The following is a 16,878-nucleotide window of genomic DNA, read 5'->3' as shown; positions in this document are numbered from 1 at the left end:
AAAAAAAAAATCAGCCGTTATTTATTATTACAAATAATTACACTCCACGAAGCAACCGTCTTCTTCTGGTTCAGGCTTCCGCGGCATGCCTTCATTTCTGATAATGCTCACTTCGTCGGGGATTGTCCCGCTTATAATATGGTCACTTCCAAAATAAATACATATTTAATTAATTGTTAGTACTTTATTCTCATTATTTTTTAGGTTTAGACTGCTCTTTCACAACAGGCAGACTATTAGGGAGGTATTGTGGCCTGTTGTCACGGTAACATGTTGATGAGCCTGAAGCAATTTTGATTGAAGCAGCAAAAGAAAGTGATATAGGTTAAATAATGCATCAGTTCAGAGAGAAAGTTCACTTATTACCACTTGTTATTGTCCAGATCAGGAAGGATAAGTCTGTCTTAAAGAAGCTTGCGCATATAGAATATTGTGACCGGAATTTCTTTATTAGGCGTGTATCCACTCCCTGCAACCAATCAGAATAGAGTATTCACGTGGTCCATTTAAAGTTCAGAAACACTGTGCTGAAATCTTATGGCTGTATGTCAACATCTTTGGTTTCTTTGAGTAATACTGCAGACATAAAAGTCTTTAGAGTTCTGCTTATCTCAATGTTGATGTTTTTTGTGTTCACAAATTACAATTTTAAGTTAACACTTACAAAATTAAACATTTCAGACAATAAAAATGAAGGGAAATAGTTTCTCTCTGGCCTGTTATGGTACAAAAGCTGCATATTGATGTATAAAATGTAACTAGTAAAACATTGTGATTCATCAGATTAATCACAACCCAAAAGTGTGAATAATTCCACTACTAGATCAAATTTTTTATATGCATCTGTATCTTTTTCATCCCTTAGTCAAAAAAAAGTTTCTGTGGGACTTCCAGTTTCTATTTCACATAAACTAATAAAGCAAGAATGAAAGTTAAACAAGGGCGTCGGTTTTGCAGCAACATGTAGCATCAGTGTAAAAAAAAAAAAAAAACCCTAAAGGTAAACACACTACAGTTTGTGTAAAACCCTTCACATTACTGACCGGTCAAAAGAGCGACTGACGGACATGGTTCTGTTGGTCTGGATCTCTCGGGTCAGGTGCCACAGAACTGTGAAGCGATGCAGAGCTTCCAGCCTGACGGCCTGGCAGAGGAATAACATTTTGGATTACGGGTCTTAATGTCAATTTAAATAAGCAATAAAAAAAAAAAGTCAGCAAACATTAAGAGCATTATGTCTGCAGGCTAACATACTTTGTCTTTGTGCAGCAGAGCCTGGCAGATGATGTCTTCACAGATGGATGTTGTCGGAGCCAAACAGTGCAGCCGGTAAAACAGGTCCACACAGGACACATGGTGCTCTCTGCGCTCGGTGTCCAGCTGACTCCACAAGACGTGTGCCACCCTCTGACATTCACAGACAGAAAGAAAATGTGTTTAACATGTTCTTGTGGCCTTTTTAAAAACTATCTAAAGAAAATTTAGATTAATAGAATAGAATAGCAATACTTTATTCATCCCAGGCTGGGAAATTAGGCAAATAGCATTTATGTGCGTTTCTTTTTCAAATCATTGTGAATCAGGAGAAGACAAACAAAAATCCTGCTTTAAAAGCCCATTGGGCTCGTGAGGTGCTACAAGACAGCAGTAGAGTGTAAACAAAGGGTTGATTGGAAATTAGTGGGGCCAGCTTCTGATCCATAAGTCCCACCCATAACCCAGAGGTAAATTACTCATGAGTTCCTGCTGCTCTGCAGAAATTATGTCCTAAAAAATGATGAAGTAGTTTTGGTTTTGGCTAAAAACAGCATTGTCATAATTAAAAGAGCACTGGGAACAATTTAACCCTTTAACACAGGAGCTCCAGTCTTTACGTTCTGATTTACTCCAACTTTTCAACTGTTAACACGATCAATGGAATTCCAGGGAGCCGCTTTTCTCCTTCAGAATCTACTGGAATTACGTTGATCGTGTTAACAGTTTGCATTTAAACATCACCGGTGTTATGGGTTAACAAAACAAAAAAAGAAAATTATAGTTGTAGTTGGACTATATTTGGCACTAGTGCTACCACAAACGATTATTTTAACAGTCGACTAATCACCAATAATTTTTTCCGATTAGACGACTAATCGGGTCATGCACAAACTGGATGTAAAGTATGCATCTTAACCATCATTAGCTTTAAACTAACTAAAAAACTAGATATATTGCATTACCTGAGATAATGCTAATGTGAATGCTGTCAGCTGAATTTGGCCGCTGAAGATGCTAGTGCTGATAGCTGAAAACGCTGAAGCTGAAATTGCTGAAGCTGATAGCCGCAAATGCTTAAGATGATGGCCAGCTAAAATATCAGTTAAATGCCAAATTAGCCTAAAAACTGAAAAAAGCCTCAATTAACCAGAACAGCTATCATGTAGCTCAAATATTAGCTAAACTCCAAAATAGCCTTAAAAAAAACCTTAATAAATGGCAAATTAGTCCATAAATCTAGCAGAATGTCATAACTTTCAACTTTACTACAGTCCGACTCCATATAAAGTATTGACCAATCAACTATTAAATTAGTTATCGATTATTTTAATAGTCGATTAGTCGACTAATCATGGGACCGCATTTGGTTAAATTGTTCTGATTTCTTCCTTTCTGTGCTACCTGATAGAAATCTGTGCTTTCCTCCATGGCGTGCAGCAGGGCTGGATAGATGGGGGGCATGGTGACCATCTGCATCCGCCCGCTCAGAGGGTTACAGTCCGAGCTCTGGTAACGCCTGTGCTTGTCCTGGATGACCAACGCCAAGGACTGGGAGTGGTTGATGAGCTCCAGCAGGGAAGCCACTGCAGTGTGTTGGATGAAGCAGTCCCTGGACATGCAGCACAGAACCATCAGGGACCTCAGCCATACTGGTAAGGCGGCCTCGGAGGAGCCTGAGGAAAACAGAGGCGGCGGGTTACTTGCAGAAGGAAGTGCGTCAGTCGCTGCTGTGTTAAAGCCGGACCTCACCTGCATGACCGAACATGTCGGCGTGGAGAGCCAGCGTCTCCTCTTCACTGTAGTAAACTGGGAAGGTGGTGCACTCCAGCATCAGGTGGGAGGTGGCGACAAAAGCCTGCCGACATGCTTCAGAGATCTCAGCTCTTCCGCGGGGCATGTAACCGGCTGTCCAGTCTGCGGCCTCTGAATGCCCATTCTCCTTTTTCTTCTCGGGAGGGGACGGCGGGAGCTGGGATTTGGAGTTACGGGCTTTGAGTTTATTTGGGGAGAACAGTCCAGTAAATTTGTCTTTGATTTCATATCTGCCTAACAAAGACTTCTGATCCGGAGAGGTCGGACTCTGAGGCTTTTTATCCGGGTCGACATCCTCAACCTGCACAAGCAAGTACCTGCAATGCGGTGGGAACCATAAATGTTAAAATACACGAGGGTAGTTCCAAAACACTAATTTATGGAGAGAAATAAGAACCACCCCGATTTATGCGTGCGTAATTCCTGATTTTTAACTCATATAATACATTTTGTGCATAGGTACAAACATTACAAAATTAGAAAGGTCTGGCACTGCCTGCTATCCCTGTGACCAGAACCTGGGACAGAGCCTCATGTCGGAGGTGCTGTCGAGGGAGGGGTGGCAGAGAGGAGGCAATCAGTTCTGGGAAATATTTTAATTTTTAAAAAGGGATAAATATTCTTAAAATGCTTGTTTAGACTTTTTTTATAATAATTATCGGGCACATCTGTTTAAGAAAGTGGGAAAATGTCGTTTTATCAGATATTATTCACTGATCATTATTCATAATATATCTACGTTCAAATCGTCCAATAACAAAACTCTGATGACCGAGCATTCTACCACAGTGTTTAAGCGCATCACTTATGGATGAATCTGTTGGACACGAAAAAAGTCTCACCACAGATTTGTGGGTAACGTTTTAATTTTTAAAGATTTGCATAAGTAATTAGCTTCAAGCTGTTGTAATTTTACTCTGTGCATGTGTAAATTGTATTTTCTTTAGCTGTCATTTTTTTACTTATGCACATAATATATTTTATGAGTTACAAATCAATAATTATGCTCAAATTAAAGATACACATACACAAATCAAGAATACGCATGAACAAATAAAGAACATGCACGCGCAAATCAAAAACACGCATGCATAAATCAAGAATATGGACGCAAACATCAAGAATACACACACGCAAACCCTAAGTTACACACAAATCAAGAACACACACGCACTAATCAAGAATACGCACGCGCAAACCCTGTCTTACATACAAATCAAAAATATGCATGCATAAATCAAGAATGTGGACGCAAATATCACGAATACACACGCAAAAACCCTAAGTTACACACAAATCAAGAATACGCACGCACACATCAAGAATAAGCACACACGAATCAAGAATACGCACGCACACATCAAGAATAAGCACACACGAATCAAGAATACGCACGCACAAACCCTAAGTTACGCCCATACCAGGAAAACTCATAAATCGTGGTGATTCTCATTTCTCTCCACACTGACCGACTCAGAGGTTTACCTCGTGTTGATGAAGGCCAGGATCTCCTGCAGACACTGGCTCATGGTGTCCACACTGCCTCCCTTTTTCCACGCTCCCTCTCCAGTTTTTCCCAGCAACAGATGCTGCTCTGAAGGAGAGGCGCTGACCCCCAGTCCACTGTCCTCAGACCTCAAAGTTGAATAGGAGGCATTGCCAGCCTCTCCCTCGCCTTCTCCACCTTGACCCTCCTCTTCCTGAAACCCGTTAACACTTCTCTCTTTCTCTTTTGCATCCCCCAAGTCCTGAATAAAAACAGAATGATGGATTAGAAACAGCCTGAAGCCTCAAGCAGAAGAAAACTCATCTATAAAGTGAAGCTCTATCTGTACCTTTGCCTTTTCTTCTTCTGGTGATGGTAGCTCCGCCTCCTCCGTCTGCACCCCTGCCTCAGCATCCATGTACGCCACAGGCATCTGGATCTTACTCAGGACTTTGAAGCATGCTCGCAGCCCGTGCGTGACATCCTCCAGGCTGGCAGAGTCCATGTGGCGCCGCAGCGCTTGAAGCATGGTGCCCAGCATGTCAGGGAGGAAATGCGACTGGATGTCAGCATGAAGCTCCTGAAGGAGGTAGTTTAAAAACAAGACTTGTGTCAGGTGTATGCGAGTGATGAAGAAAAAAAGGTTTGTGTTTTTAATATGAATGCGTAAGTCTGTGCTGACTACCAGAGGAAGAACTTCAAGCAGGAAAATGATGAGTTCAGACATCTCTGTGACCGACAGCCCAGGAAGAGCGCTCTGCTGTTCAGGAGTCGCTGCTGGATCTTTATCACTTTGGTAAAAAGCAGAACGAAAAAACATATAGTAATCAATAAAACAAAAACATTTTTGAACACATTGAAGATTTTACAACATACAAATTTAGTTTTTATAAAACTGTCAAAAAACACAAAATAATTAAAGAGCAAAAATATGAAAAATGGTTTACTGTTTTCAAAAAGGGGGGGAAAAGAGTTTTTTTTCTTCTAAATTTTCTGACCAATGTGAATGAATAGGGCTGGGTATTGATAATTTCCAGAAATGATTCAATTCGATGCAGAATTTTCCCTGATTCTTTCATTCCTCTCAATTCAATTTAATTAAATTTTAAATTTACACATTTAGACGTATTTGTTTAGAAATACATTTATAATCTATATATGCTTTGAATATATTTATATTAATCTGATACAGTTCACATACTGTAAAATAGTAGTAAAAAGTAAAATAATAATTACTGTTAATAGCATACAGTGGTACATAGTTTCTCAAAAGGAGAAACTTCAGCTAAAATATTCAGATCACTAAAAATGTAAACATGAAAGCGATAAAGGTCATAGTTTCTGTAGTATTCATAACTTCATGATTATTTTGTTATCAGATATGATTTAATTCATGAAGATGGAACGTCTGTCGAAACATGTCAGGTATGTTTTAAATTGCGTTTCTGATAACAAAATAATATTAAGAAGAAGTTATTGTAAACATTGTTCTGCGCCTGAAGGGCCACTAGGTGGCGATCACACTATAGTATTGCACCTTATTCCAGAAAAGAGATGAAAAGAAAAAGAAAAAAAAAACAATGTTTTAGACCACAAATGGTTACTTTAAAAAGTTTTACTGTAGCCTTTAAGAAATATGGATTTGCCTTCATGACTTTTTTTATTTATGTATTTTTAATAAATATGAATTATGTCTTATTTTTCGGAATGAACAAAATCAAAAATCTAAAAAGAAACTAGCATTTCTCAAAATTGGATTAGTCGAGGCCAAATTAGCAAAAAAAAAAGGCTAGCTTGTTGCTTAATTACTAGCTGAACTCTAAATTAGCATAAAATTCCTCAGTAAATTAAATCAGCCAAAATTGTTAGCCTGTTGCTAAAATAGAAGCTAAACTCTAAATTATCCTAAAAACACAATAAATAAAAATTAGCCAAAAATTTTAGCATTTTGCTAAAATAATAGCTCATCTCCAAATTTTTGAAAATTACTATTTTGTTTTTCTTCAGCCAGAGAGCCACCATGGAGAGATAAAAGAGCCACATGTGGCTTTGGAGCTGCAGGTTGCAACAATTACAATACATCTAAAAATACTTTTTTTTTCCGGAATAGGCAACAACAGTTGTATTTTTTACTCTGTAGAAATGTAAAACTCTTCATACCTGAGCGCTGTGCAGAAACGCTGAGTCATGTACTCCCACAGGTACTCGCTGTTCATGGAGCTCACCAGCATGTTGACGGTCTTTATGATCTCTGATGCAGTCTTGTTTTCTTTTATTTTACTGTTTAAAAATAAAAAATTACAGACATGTTTTCATGTGATCTTTAGCTGGATTTGTTGCAGCACTCTCACATTGCTAGCTGGTTTCCGGTGAGCTTCGAGTTGTTTTCCTCCCCCAGCGTCTCCCGAGAGTAACTGTGGAAAGCTCGGACCAAGTCGAGCAAAACGCAGTTCAAGATAGCCGGACCTGAGCAGAAACCACAGAGTTAGCAGTGAAACACGGAGTCATTCAGCAACTGTTCTGTGTCACCTACCGATCTCTGGTTTATCGAGCAGACTGATGATGATGCGGAAAGGTTTAAGGTAGCAGACCACGCTCTCAGCTGCTGTATCCACGTCCTTCTGTTTGAGAATGTTGATCATTGCCTGTAATCAGATACACACGTGTCTCACAGGACATCCTGAGTTAAGGCAAACACAGACCAGGAAGTCATGGCTCTTCTGACAGTCATAACTCGTTCAGACTTTAAATGCAGACTTTAATAAGGTTTCTGAACATGAAAATAATTTTAAAGTCTGGTTAAATTGTGTTTTTAACATGTTCTTGAGGCATTTTTTTAATGATGGAGGACAAATATATAAAAAAAGAGTTTATTTATGACAGTGGGCGAACCACAGGCTTCCTGATCCAGACTCAGCCATGGGGAGGGGAAGGGGGAGCGGGGTTGTCTATGGCAATGGTCCCACCCACAACTCAGGGGCAAATTTCTGATGAACTACTGCCACTATTTTCTCAAAAATGACAGGTTTTTAATTTTTTTTCTTCTAAAAATGGCATAATCATAATTAAAAGACCAAAGGGAACGCTATTACAATAGATCAAAAAATGATTGGAGTGGGTCTTAAAGTAGAAATGGCTTTAACCCTTTGGAACCAAGGGCCTAAAACTCAGTTTTTGTCTACTTTTGAGTTTACCTCTGTATTTTTAATTTGCTTGCTTAGTCATTTGGTATTGTTTTAATCAGCACAACCGGTACATGTCTATAGATGAAGACAGTTAAAACAATCCATACTTCATATTAGGCCTTTGAAAGAGTCCAATGACATCATAAATCATTTCTTGAGAAGATTCTGGGAGTATTTGAGAACTTACTGAACAAAGAACAGAATTTGGTAATTTAACAACAAAACTAGACCTAGAAAAAAGATATATATATATATATATAGTCTGTGATGTACAACCCAAAAACAAAATACTCATTTTGTAGAGTACTGAGAAATTGTGAAGACTTCTTAAGAAAAGAAGGGAAGTTGTTGTGTACAGTGGTAGTCTAAGAACTTATCAAATAGGACAGTTACTTCTTAGAGGTAGAGATGGTCAATTTATCCTCTAGAACATTTTTTGGTTTTACAGAAAAATGTGAATTAAAACGAGGGGCTACCTTCACAAGAAGATCTTTGGAGTAGGTGTTAAAGTAGAAAGAAGTGTGGTCCTCGATGGTTGTGGAGAGAGAGGGATGCGGTGCCACCATTCCTCCTTTAATGTCTGCACCTACAAAAACAATTAAAAAGGGAGGTAATGAGTGGAACCAGATACCTTGAATTTTAACATTCAAGGATGGGTTTCATGAGCACCTAGCAGCCAGGCGTAGAGCCGCCTGTTGAGGGACATGTCCCTTCTGAGGAGCGTGAGTAAAGCCGCAGACACAACTGTGACCAAGTCTTCATCTGCTAAAGTGGAGGTTAATTGAGCTGGATTCTGAAATGAGAAACCAACTCAATGAGAACCAACGATATAGAAAGTAGAGGATGGAGCCTCAGATAAAAACTGTTCAGAATTCAATCCTAAAGCTTCTTTAGAATAGTAGACAACTGTTAATAGACATTAAAAACACTTTTTAGGATGTTAACCAGAAGAAAACGGTGGATTGATCGGAGTACCTACAAGGCATGTGGCAAAGGGGAAAAAGTAGAGCAGGACTTCAAGCATGTTCCTCTGGACCAAAACGTTTGAATCTTGCAGAGCAAGACAGATTGGCTTCACCTGGAGACAAACAGGAAATATTTTTATTTCAGTCTGTGCTGGTCCATGGATGAATGCAAGGACTCACCACTGCATGGTGGCCGTAACCCAACATGTGCGTTTGTAGGTCCAGTGGTGTCGCGCGGTCATAATGAGAGACTATGAAGGTGGAGGCGGGCAGCCGGACCATGGGCGTGACCACCATACTGCCCCACAGGGCGCCATAGAAGACCTGCTGACCCACTAAGGAGGACAACTTGACCAGCAGAGCATCAGTCCTGGACACAAAACAAAATGTTGAAATCAATGCATGAAAAAAAATATAGGTAATAAAGGAGGACATAAAGGCAGCAACATTCAGAAACAAGAGAATCCTGTTTATTGGCGTGTAAGAAAATATCGATTCAGTGAAATATTGCAATACTTTATTTGGCAATACTTTTATCAATTTAAAATACTGCCAAGGTGATATTTATTTATTTAAAAGTAAACATGTAGTTTAGACTTACTTTTGTTTTCCACTTAAACATTTCCTAAATTACCGAAAAAAGAAAAGCACCATGAATTTGCATGAGAAAAAGAAACTCGTTTATGAGATAAAGTTGCAGTGTTTAATGTTCTGATCATAAAGTATCATGTATTTACAACTTTACTTTTGCAAAAAATGTGTTCATATTGAGGTAATTCTTAAGTCCCCAAAAAAATAAATACATTTAGTGAAATATTGTCTGGGACCATCTATCGGGATACCTATTGTATCGTGACACATTTATCGCGATACGCATCGTATCGACAAACTCTTACCAATACACACAAAGACTGTTTCATAGATTCCTCCCATTTTTTTTTTTGTTAAAGTTCTCTTATGACCATTTTTTAATTAAAAAAACATTTTATTAATTATGATTCTGAAGTTTTTAAAAAACAAAACATCTTTCATGTTGATATGATGCCTGTCTTTCCAAAATCTCCTCCATGGGGGCGTGGCTTTTGAAGTTGAACTGAGTAGTCACGCCCCTGATTCCTCCTGTCTGATAATTATAGCTCTATGTCTACATAAAAATGTCCAGCAATATGGTTCTGATCCGGATGTCAGCTTTAACAAAAGCAGAGTTGTGCACCTGTCATAGACCTCCAGTCCTTCCTCCAGACCTGGTAAGAGTCCGGTTATGAAGGCCTGCAGGCTGGGCATCAGAGCCCGCTGCAGTGGGAGGAAGTACCGCTCGTAGAGTGTCAGCAGAACCGGCTTCACTGCCATGGCTGCATGGCCCAACAGAGGGAACAATCCAGAACTAAAGGAGGAAAAAAAGAATTCCATATCAACAAAATCTAAGCATTAATGTTTAAATCTTTAGTTAAAGATACCTGTAAATGAACAGATCCCTGGCTAGCCATTTTGTTCCTATGATTTTGAAGATGACTTCGTATGTCTCCAAGGCCTTGAGGTGCACTCCGCTCGGCAGAGCCGGGTGCAGGCACTGAGCCAGACGCTTCCCTATGATCAGCCTTTTGGGCAGGAGGGAGTAGCGAAGGTTACTCTGCAGGGCCTGGAGGTGGCACGAAAAGCAAAAGAAAAATCACAGTTAACCAGAGTTGATCATCTCCAGATCCATTTTTTCATATTTGCCACATTAAAATGTTTTAGATCATAATCGTGAAGTCCAACTACACAAATAGAGAAATGTGGCTATGTGTAAATTCCCACCCTAAACCGGAACTACTAAAAAAAAACTTTAGAATGCATGAATATCTAGTGCCCTGAATTTGAAAAGAAATTCGGACACCATGCTCACCACTTTTCTTTTGTTTTTCTAAAAGCCAGATATGAAGTCACCAATTTCACAAAGTGAAAATCAAATCAATACGAACATTTAACGATGTCCATTTATGACTCCACTATGTTCTAATGATGAAAATGTGGATCGTTTGTTAATAAATTATATTAAAACACATTTTTGTTTTGCAGAAATGGTCCTTATTGTGGCCTATATTCACTAATGTGTGAGCATTGACGCACACTAGTTTGTCGCAAAGACTTCTGGGAAATTTCTAGTGCACTTAATTTTGGAATTAGTAGATTTGGACAGGATTAGAAAATGGCGAACGCACTATATAGTGAGTAGGGAGGGAATTCATGGCTTAAATTAAGTGTTTCCTTGTGAAAACAGTAGCTTCGCGTATCTGCCCAGTCCTGTTACAAAGGGTAACATTTAGATGTTATACTTCAAAAATATTTAAAAGACTAAATAAAAAATGATAACTAACATTTTCCAGCTTGGAAACTCAGAGAACCCCCATATGAAAAATTATTCATAAAATGAGAAAGTTCAGAAATGTAATAAACCTTCCTCCTCCTACTCAAGAAAAAAAAAAGCAGAACATGCTGGGCTTCAAAATGCTCGAGACTCAAAGAGCATTGTGGGAGTTTGCAGATAAAATAATGAAAAAAGGAACAAAGTATTGTGACAAACTTCTTCAAAAATACCCCTGAAACTTTTTGACAAAGTTGTGTGTAGTAATGTTTGAAGTCTTTAAGGAAGGTTCCCCGAGTGGAGTAAAAGTTACAATGCATTATGTTGTAAGTCATAAAACGGTGGTGGAAGTGTAGTGGTCTGGGGCTGCTTTGAACTTGAATTCTGCATTTTATTTGAAAACTATGTACATATATTTGTTCATCCATCAATGTGAGGTTAACCACATTTGGAACAAGAACACTAAACGTGACAGCAGCACAGCCCTCCAATAAATGATCGGAAAACTCTCAAATATTGACAAATTCAAAAATGAATTCTCCAAAAAGAAGAGTTGAGGAGACTTTTTCCCTTGTATTGTCAAAAACTGATTTGTTTGGATTTTTTCTGCAATTGTTGCAAATAGTGCTGCCACAAAGGATTATTTTAATAGTCGACTAATCACCAATTATTTTTTCCGATTACCGTAGTCAAATAATCCGGTCATGTGTAAACTGGATGTAAAACACACATTTTAACCATCATTAGCTTTAAACTGACTAAAAACTAGATGTATTGCATTACCTGCAATAATGCTAGATTGCTGTAAGCTGAATTTGGCCACTGAAAATGCTAAAGCTGTTAGCTGAAGACGCTGAAATTGATAGCTAAAAACACTGAAGGTGATAGCTGAAATTGCTGAAGCTGATAGCCAGCTGAAATAGTTAAATGTCAAATTAGCCTGAAAAACTGAAAAATTCTAAATTAGCCAAAACAGCTAGCATGTAGCTGAAATATTAGCTAAACTCCAAAATAGCCTAAAAACCTTAATAGATGCCAAAATAGTCCAAAAAGCTAGCATAATGCTATTATAACTTTCAACATTACTACACTGGGATTGGTGTGTCAGAACTAAAAGCCAAAATAAATAAACAGAGCAAATTAACATTAAAACTGAGAATCCACCTGGCATTTTTATGTACCTTCAGACCAGTTTTGACACCAAATTATGACGAGACACTCCTGAGTCAACACGCGCAGTGCAAACAAAGCTCAGTGGTAAATTTATGGCTAATAATAAATGCCGGGAAGGCTGAAGTAATAAAATTGTGCAACACAGGGATGACAAACAAAACCTTGAAGGAACTCAAGACCTCAGAAATAATAAAGTCAAATTAAAATGCTAATCTCAAGACAATCGAGTCCTACCTTATTGAGCTTGCCGAGGGAGGAGATGAGATCTGCCCACTCGCTTGAAGACTCAAAGTTTCGCAGCGCTTTCTCAATGACGGCCGCGTAGCTGCGGTACCGGTAGTCATTCTGCAGCTCTAACTCCTCTGGATCCATGTTACATCAGTCTGACCTCCACATGTTCTCCACTAAACATCTAAGGAGAAGAGAGAAGACAAAAAGTGAGAGAAAGTCGCCGTCTGTGTGAAAGCTCCAGTAAAAAAAAAAAAAAATTGCCTGTTAGGTTTTTGGAAATAAAATTAACTCATTATGTCTGTTCACGGACTCTGAGGAACTGAATACAAATGTCCCTATTCATGCCTGACCGCTGTTTGGCTGATTGACCTGTCCTTCAGCCTGAAGAGGAAGGTCTCCAAAATCAAAATAACTGAATTCTGGAAAAAGAACGAAAACAAGACCCACATTTTACTCTGAAAACATCTGAAGTTGCAATAAAGATGTACAAATCTAACTTTTAAAAGCTCTTTGGGACCAAAAGTGGTAAAAAGATACAGATTTCTTCTGCAACACCTTAAAGACTATTTGTTTGCTATTCCTTAAAGCATACAATTTACCTTGGGGGCTGCAGAAGGTAGAGTCTGGCCGAGGCTGGGCCGTATGGGGCTCCATTTGTGCCAAAAATATGTTTTTGCATCCACTGTCTATATCTTTTCTCCACTGTCTATGTCTACTGAACAAGTTTATTGAACATGTGTTCATGTCTATGTACTCCTAAGCATTATCTTCTGCATGTCCTATGAAACGACAGGAGCTAACGACGCTAGCAACTGACTTTAGGACTTTTCTGATGACCAGATCCAACGACAAAAGCAAATGTAAAGTTTTAAGGATAAAGCAGACTGGAACATCACAACACAAATACAAAGCTATCATTAAAGAAACGTGGACACGCAGAAGATTTTGCTTAGTAGTCATTGAACTTTCATATTAAGATGGGGGCCGTAAAATACTGACTTGGGGGCCGCAAACGGCCCACGGGCCACTAGTTTTAGACCCTGCCTTCAAGGTTCACAAATAAAAAACTAAATCTTTAACAGACAAAAATGGCTTAAAACCCTAAAACCTGAATATATTGTGTAAACAGTACAAGACAAAACACATAAAAAACAGAAGTTGTGTAAAATGACTGGATAAAAAAGTAAATAAATAAATAAACCTGTGTCATTTTTCAGGATCTAGTTTCTGCAGAGTGGCAAGAGTTCATCTAAAATTTGCCTCTGAGTTGTAGGTTAGACTGTTTCCATGTTCTCTTGCTAGCTTACAGACTCTCTCACTCCCAACATAACATAACCGGTGCAACAGAAATGGCGATCAATAATCGTAGCCATCAGGACGTACAGTTTTGAATCAGATGCCTGCTCTGATGTCGTCTACAAGTGGATGCACCAGAATGGGGAAGAACTTGCAGCTCGCCAAGTGTATTTTGTCACAAATAAGTTGTTTTTCAAACAGCTTATTTTGTCTGCTGGGTCTTTTGGGAGAAAAAAAAAAACTCAGCAATCCAATTTTAAGATTAGCTTTCTTAATATACCTCCTCCATCTTTAGAAAAATGCCACAAGAGCATGTTAAAAACAATTCTCATCAGAGAGGGTCTTTAAAATAACATCCGAAATATGAAGCCTTCCAGAATGATAATGGCCTGAAGGACCCGGTCAGGGTCGTGGAGATACCAAAATACAAATTCTCCTTGATTTGGACAATCTCTATAGACATTTATAGCCAAATGAAATGTTGCTTTTTACTGTTAAGATGTTAATTCAACTTCCTCAAAAATCAGTCTAACTGCTTGTTCTGACACTTTTATGAGCCTGTGTGCTTTCACAGCTGCCGCATCACTTAAATCAATACTCAATGTTTTTTTAAGAGAGGAAATAACTTGCCTATTTGTAGAAAGCTGTGTCATGAAGTCTTCAAGTACGAAAATGAAATGGAGGATCTTGAAAGTCACGCTCACTGATAGGTGACAGCTTGATAACCAAATCGAGTGAGTCAGGAGGAACAAGCCCTCACTTCCTCATCAGTTTGAAACAGCAAGTGCAGTGAATTCATCCTCCTGCACACATGCAGCTGCTGGACTCGGACGTGTGTGCTTTCAGGGTGGACCGAGTCACCTGACTGACACCAGCACTGCGACGGGCTCCAGGGTGTTGACACGAGGGGGGCTAACTGACGGTTGGACAGCAGCATCAGCCATGAATACAATTACGTAACATCACAGCGCAGAGTGGATGATAATACTTATGCTACACCAAATCCAGCAGAATGACTATTTTTACTGCATAATTATAAGTCTATGTAGCTAGTTTGTTTTTGATAAGAATACGGGTTTTTTCATAGTTTTGAAGCTAGTTAGCTTAAAGAAGCATAAAATGGCAGAATTATTATTATTATTATTATTTTACTAAAATATAACTGTGGCAACACAAAATGCAACCGAGCGTTGCTGTTTTACCGACAGCAGCACCGTCGTGTCGTAAACACAATCTGCTAGCTTGAAGATGCAATCATGACTCACCAATGAAAACAAGCACAGGCTGGAGCAAACCAAACTTCCTTCCGAGGGATCAGACACGACGATTCGGCATCGCCCCGGCAGAGCATCTTACGCCCTCGCTTGGCTCGAACGGAAAACGTGTGAAGGAAATCATTTCAGGAAAACCGGGGCTTGAGACGATACTTCCAACGGGGCGGGAACCCATAAACTCAGCTGATCCACAGCTTAGAGCTGCCGCTCGGCTCATTACAAGAAGACGAGGGGGAGTGTTTGGTTTTATTAACGGCTAAAAAGCAATAAGTTACATAAAAATAAATAAAATGTTTAATAATCAATTTAAAATAATTTATACTAAAATGAATTAAAGTACATTTTATGTAAATATCTATATAAAACGAACATATAAAAATAATTACACATTAATTTACCCCTACAGTGACTCCAAGATTGGTACATTCCAGGATGTGTTGTGTTTACAAACCTCTCACTTGATTGTTAGATTTTATAGCACTTACTAACCAGAAATAAATGAAGCCTTCAGAATAACGCACATAAATAAAAATAAAGGTTTTTATACACATTTTCTGTCCACTGTTGTATGGAAAAGAAGCAGTCTCTGTTTTTTTAACTTAACATTTAAATATCTTAATTGTACTGACATTATTTCTGATCCCTTTCAGAGATAGAACACCCCTTTCTTGCTTAAAATGGACTTCTAATGCAAACATTTTTCATGATCTCATCACTTGATATTCAAATTCAACCAATTTATCAGGTGTTGCAATTTTCCTTATCAACAACATTGACTTTTTCCCATTTGGATTCCTCATTTCAGCTGATTAACAGCTTTACAAAGCTAAATAAAAATATTTATAATGAATCATTTAAATATATACAATATTGATAATATTTTTGCAGTCAACAGTTAAATATAAAGTTGATTTTCCGTCATTTAGAAAAGGACTGTATTTGTTTATTGCGGTGCTATTTTCTTTCCTTCTGAAGTGTCTAAACCAACTGTAAATTAACTAACTATTGTAAACACATTTAATTAAGGTGATTTTAAACTTTAATTTATAAAAAAACAGAATAGAATAGAGTTCAACAGAATAACCCTTAATTATTCTACCAAAGAGAAATTCACGCAATACTGAAATTAGTTTCAGGATAACCGAAAACAAGATCAGACAGACAACAAAAATAGCCTTATACTATATACATTTATATAAAATTAAGCTTTACATACAACAATATCATTTTTAAACAACTGTGAATTTGCATCACTGTCACACTGCAAGCTACAGCTGTGCAAAAATGAAATAAATGATTAAATCTTTCTTTTAAAGCATCATCTGTGCGATCTTCCATTGCATTAGACAATCCCAATTAATCCTAACCACGCTGCTTTACATGTTATATAATGATTTGTGCTTATAACTTGTTCTGTTATATAATAGAAATATATAATGGAGTTGAAAAGGACATCAGAAGTGTGTAGATGCAAGGTTCCATCAGTAGGTGGCGCTGCTACTGTGGCAAAGATCTCATTGTTGTCATATATACACCAAATGGATCAGAAAACTTTTGTTCAATGAAGTTCAAGAGATGCATTTTTTAAATGCTGTATCATATAATTCCACTTAGAGATTTGTGATGCATACAGAATAAGAAATTAGAATTTTTTAGTATATTTTTAGAATACCTAAACAAACCCTAAATAAAATAAGACACATTTGCCCGACAGACTTTACAAAGTAATTCTGTGGATTTTTCAAATCTTTTCAAGGTTTATTTTTATTTTTTTACATATGTTTTTTATTTATTTTGTTGATCAAATCAAGCATTTAAATGATCATATCATCATCATGTAGGTCAATGATTGGTT

The 16,878-nt window shown here is 38.0% G+C and overlaps 1 protein-coding gene across 2 annotated transcripts in view; it reads right to left on the bottom strand.

Moving 5' to 3' along the window:
• The window catches only part of dop1b (DOP1 leucine zipper like protein B), a 26,867-nt gene extending 11,666 nt beyond the window's left edge, over positions 1-15,201 (bottom strand). Inside the window, exons 1-18 of one of the 2 annotated variants that reach the window (XM_024286398.2) lie at positions 15,015-15,201; positions 12,457-12,634; positions 10,163-10,344; positions 9,919-10,089; positions 8,886-9,075; positions 8,720-8,818; positions 8,410-8,533; positions 8,217-8,326; positions 7,089-7,200; positions 6,907-7,021; positions 6,716-6,835; positions 5,241-5,346; positions 4,905-5,135; positions 4,555-4,817; positions 3,007-3,386; positions 2,659-2,930; positions 1,255-1,407; positions 1,044-1,144 (exon numbers count right to left, since the gene is read on the bottom strand). In XM_024286398.2, coding sequence (XP_024142166.1) covers positions 1,044-1,144; positions 1,255-1,407; positions 2,659-2,930; positions 3,007-3,386; positions 4,555-4,817; positions 4,905-5,135; positions 5,241-5,346; positions 6,716-6,835; positions 6,907-7,021; positions 7,089-7,200; positions 8,217-8,326; positions 8,410-8,533; positions 8,720-8,818; positions 8,886-9,075; positions 9,919-10,089; positions 10,163-10,344; positions 12,457-12,594 — 2,867 coding nt within the window. In that variant the 5' untranslated portion in view covers positions 12,595-12,634; positions 15,015-15,201. Of the gene's footprint in view, positions 1-1,043; positions 1,145-1,254; positions 1,408-2,658; positions 2,931-3,006; positions 3,387-4,554; positions 4,818-4,904; positions 5,136-5,240; positions 5,347-6,715; positions 6,839-6,906; positions 7,022-7,088; positions 7,201-8,216; positions 8,327-8,409; positions 8,534-8,719; positions 8,819-8,885; positions 9,076-9,918; positions 10,090-10,162; positions 10,345-12,456; positions 12,635-15,014 lie in introns of both variants that reach the window. The other variant, XM_024286397.2, reaches the window with a different exon arrangement.
• Positions 15,202-16,878: the final 1,677 nt, after the last annotated feature.

The sequence above is a fragment of the Oryzias melastigma genome, linkage group LG21 (genome assembly GCF_002922805.2).
Source record: "Oryzias melastigma strain HK-1 linkage group LG21, ASM292280v2, whole genome shotgun sequence".
Lineage (NCBI taxonomy): Eukaryota > Metazoa > Chordata > Actinopteri > Beloniformes > Adrianichthyidae > Oryzias > Oryzias melastigma.
This window is presented reverse-complemented; position numbering and strand designations above follow the sequence as displayed.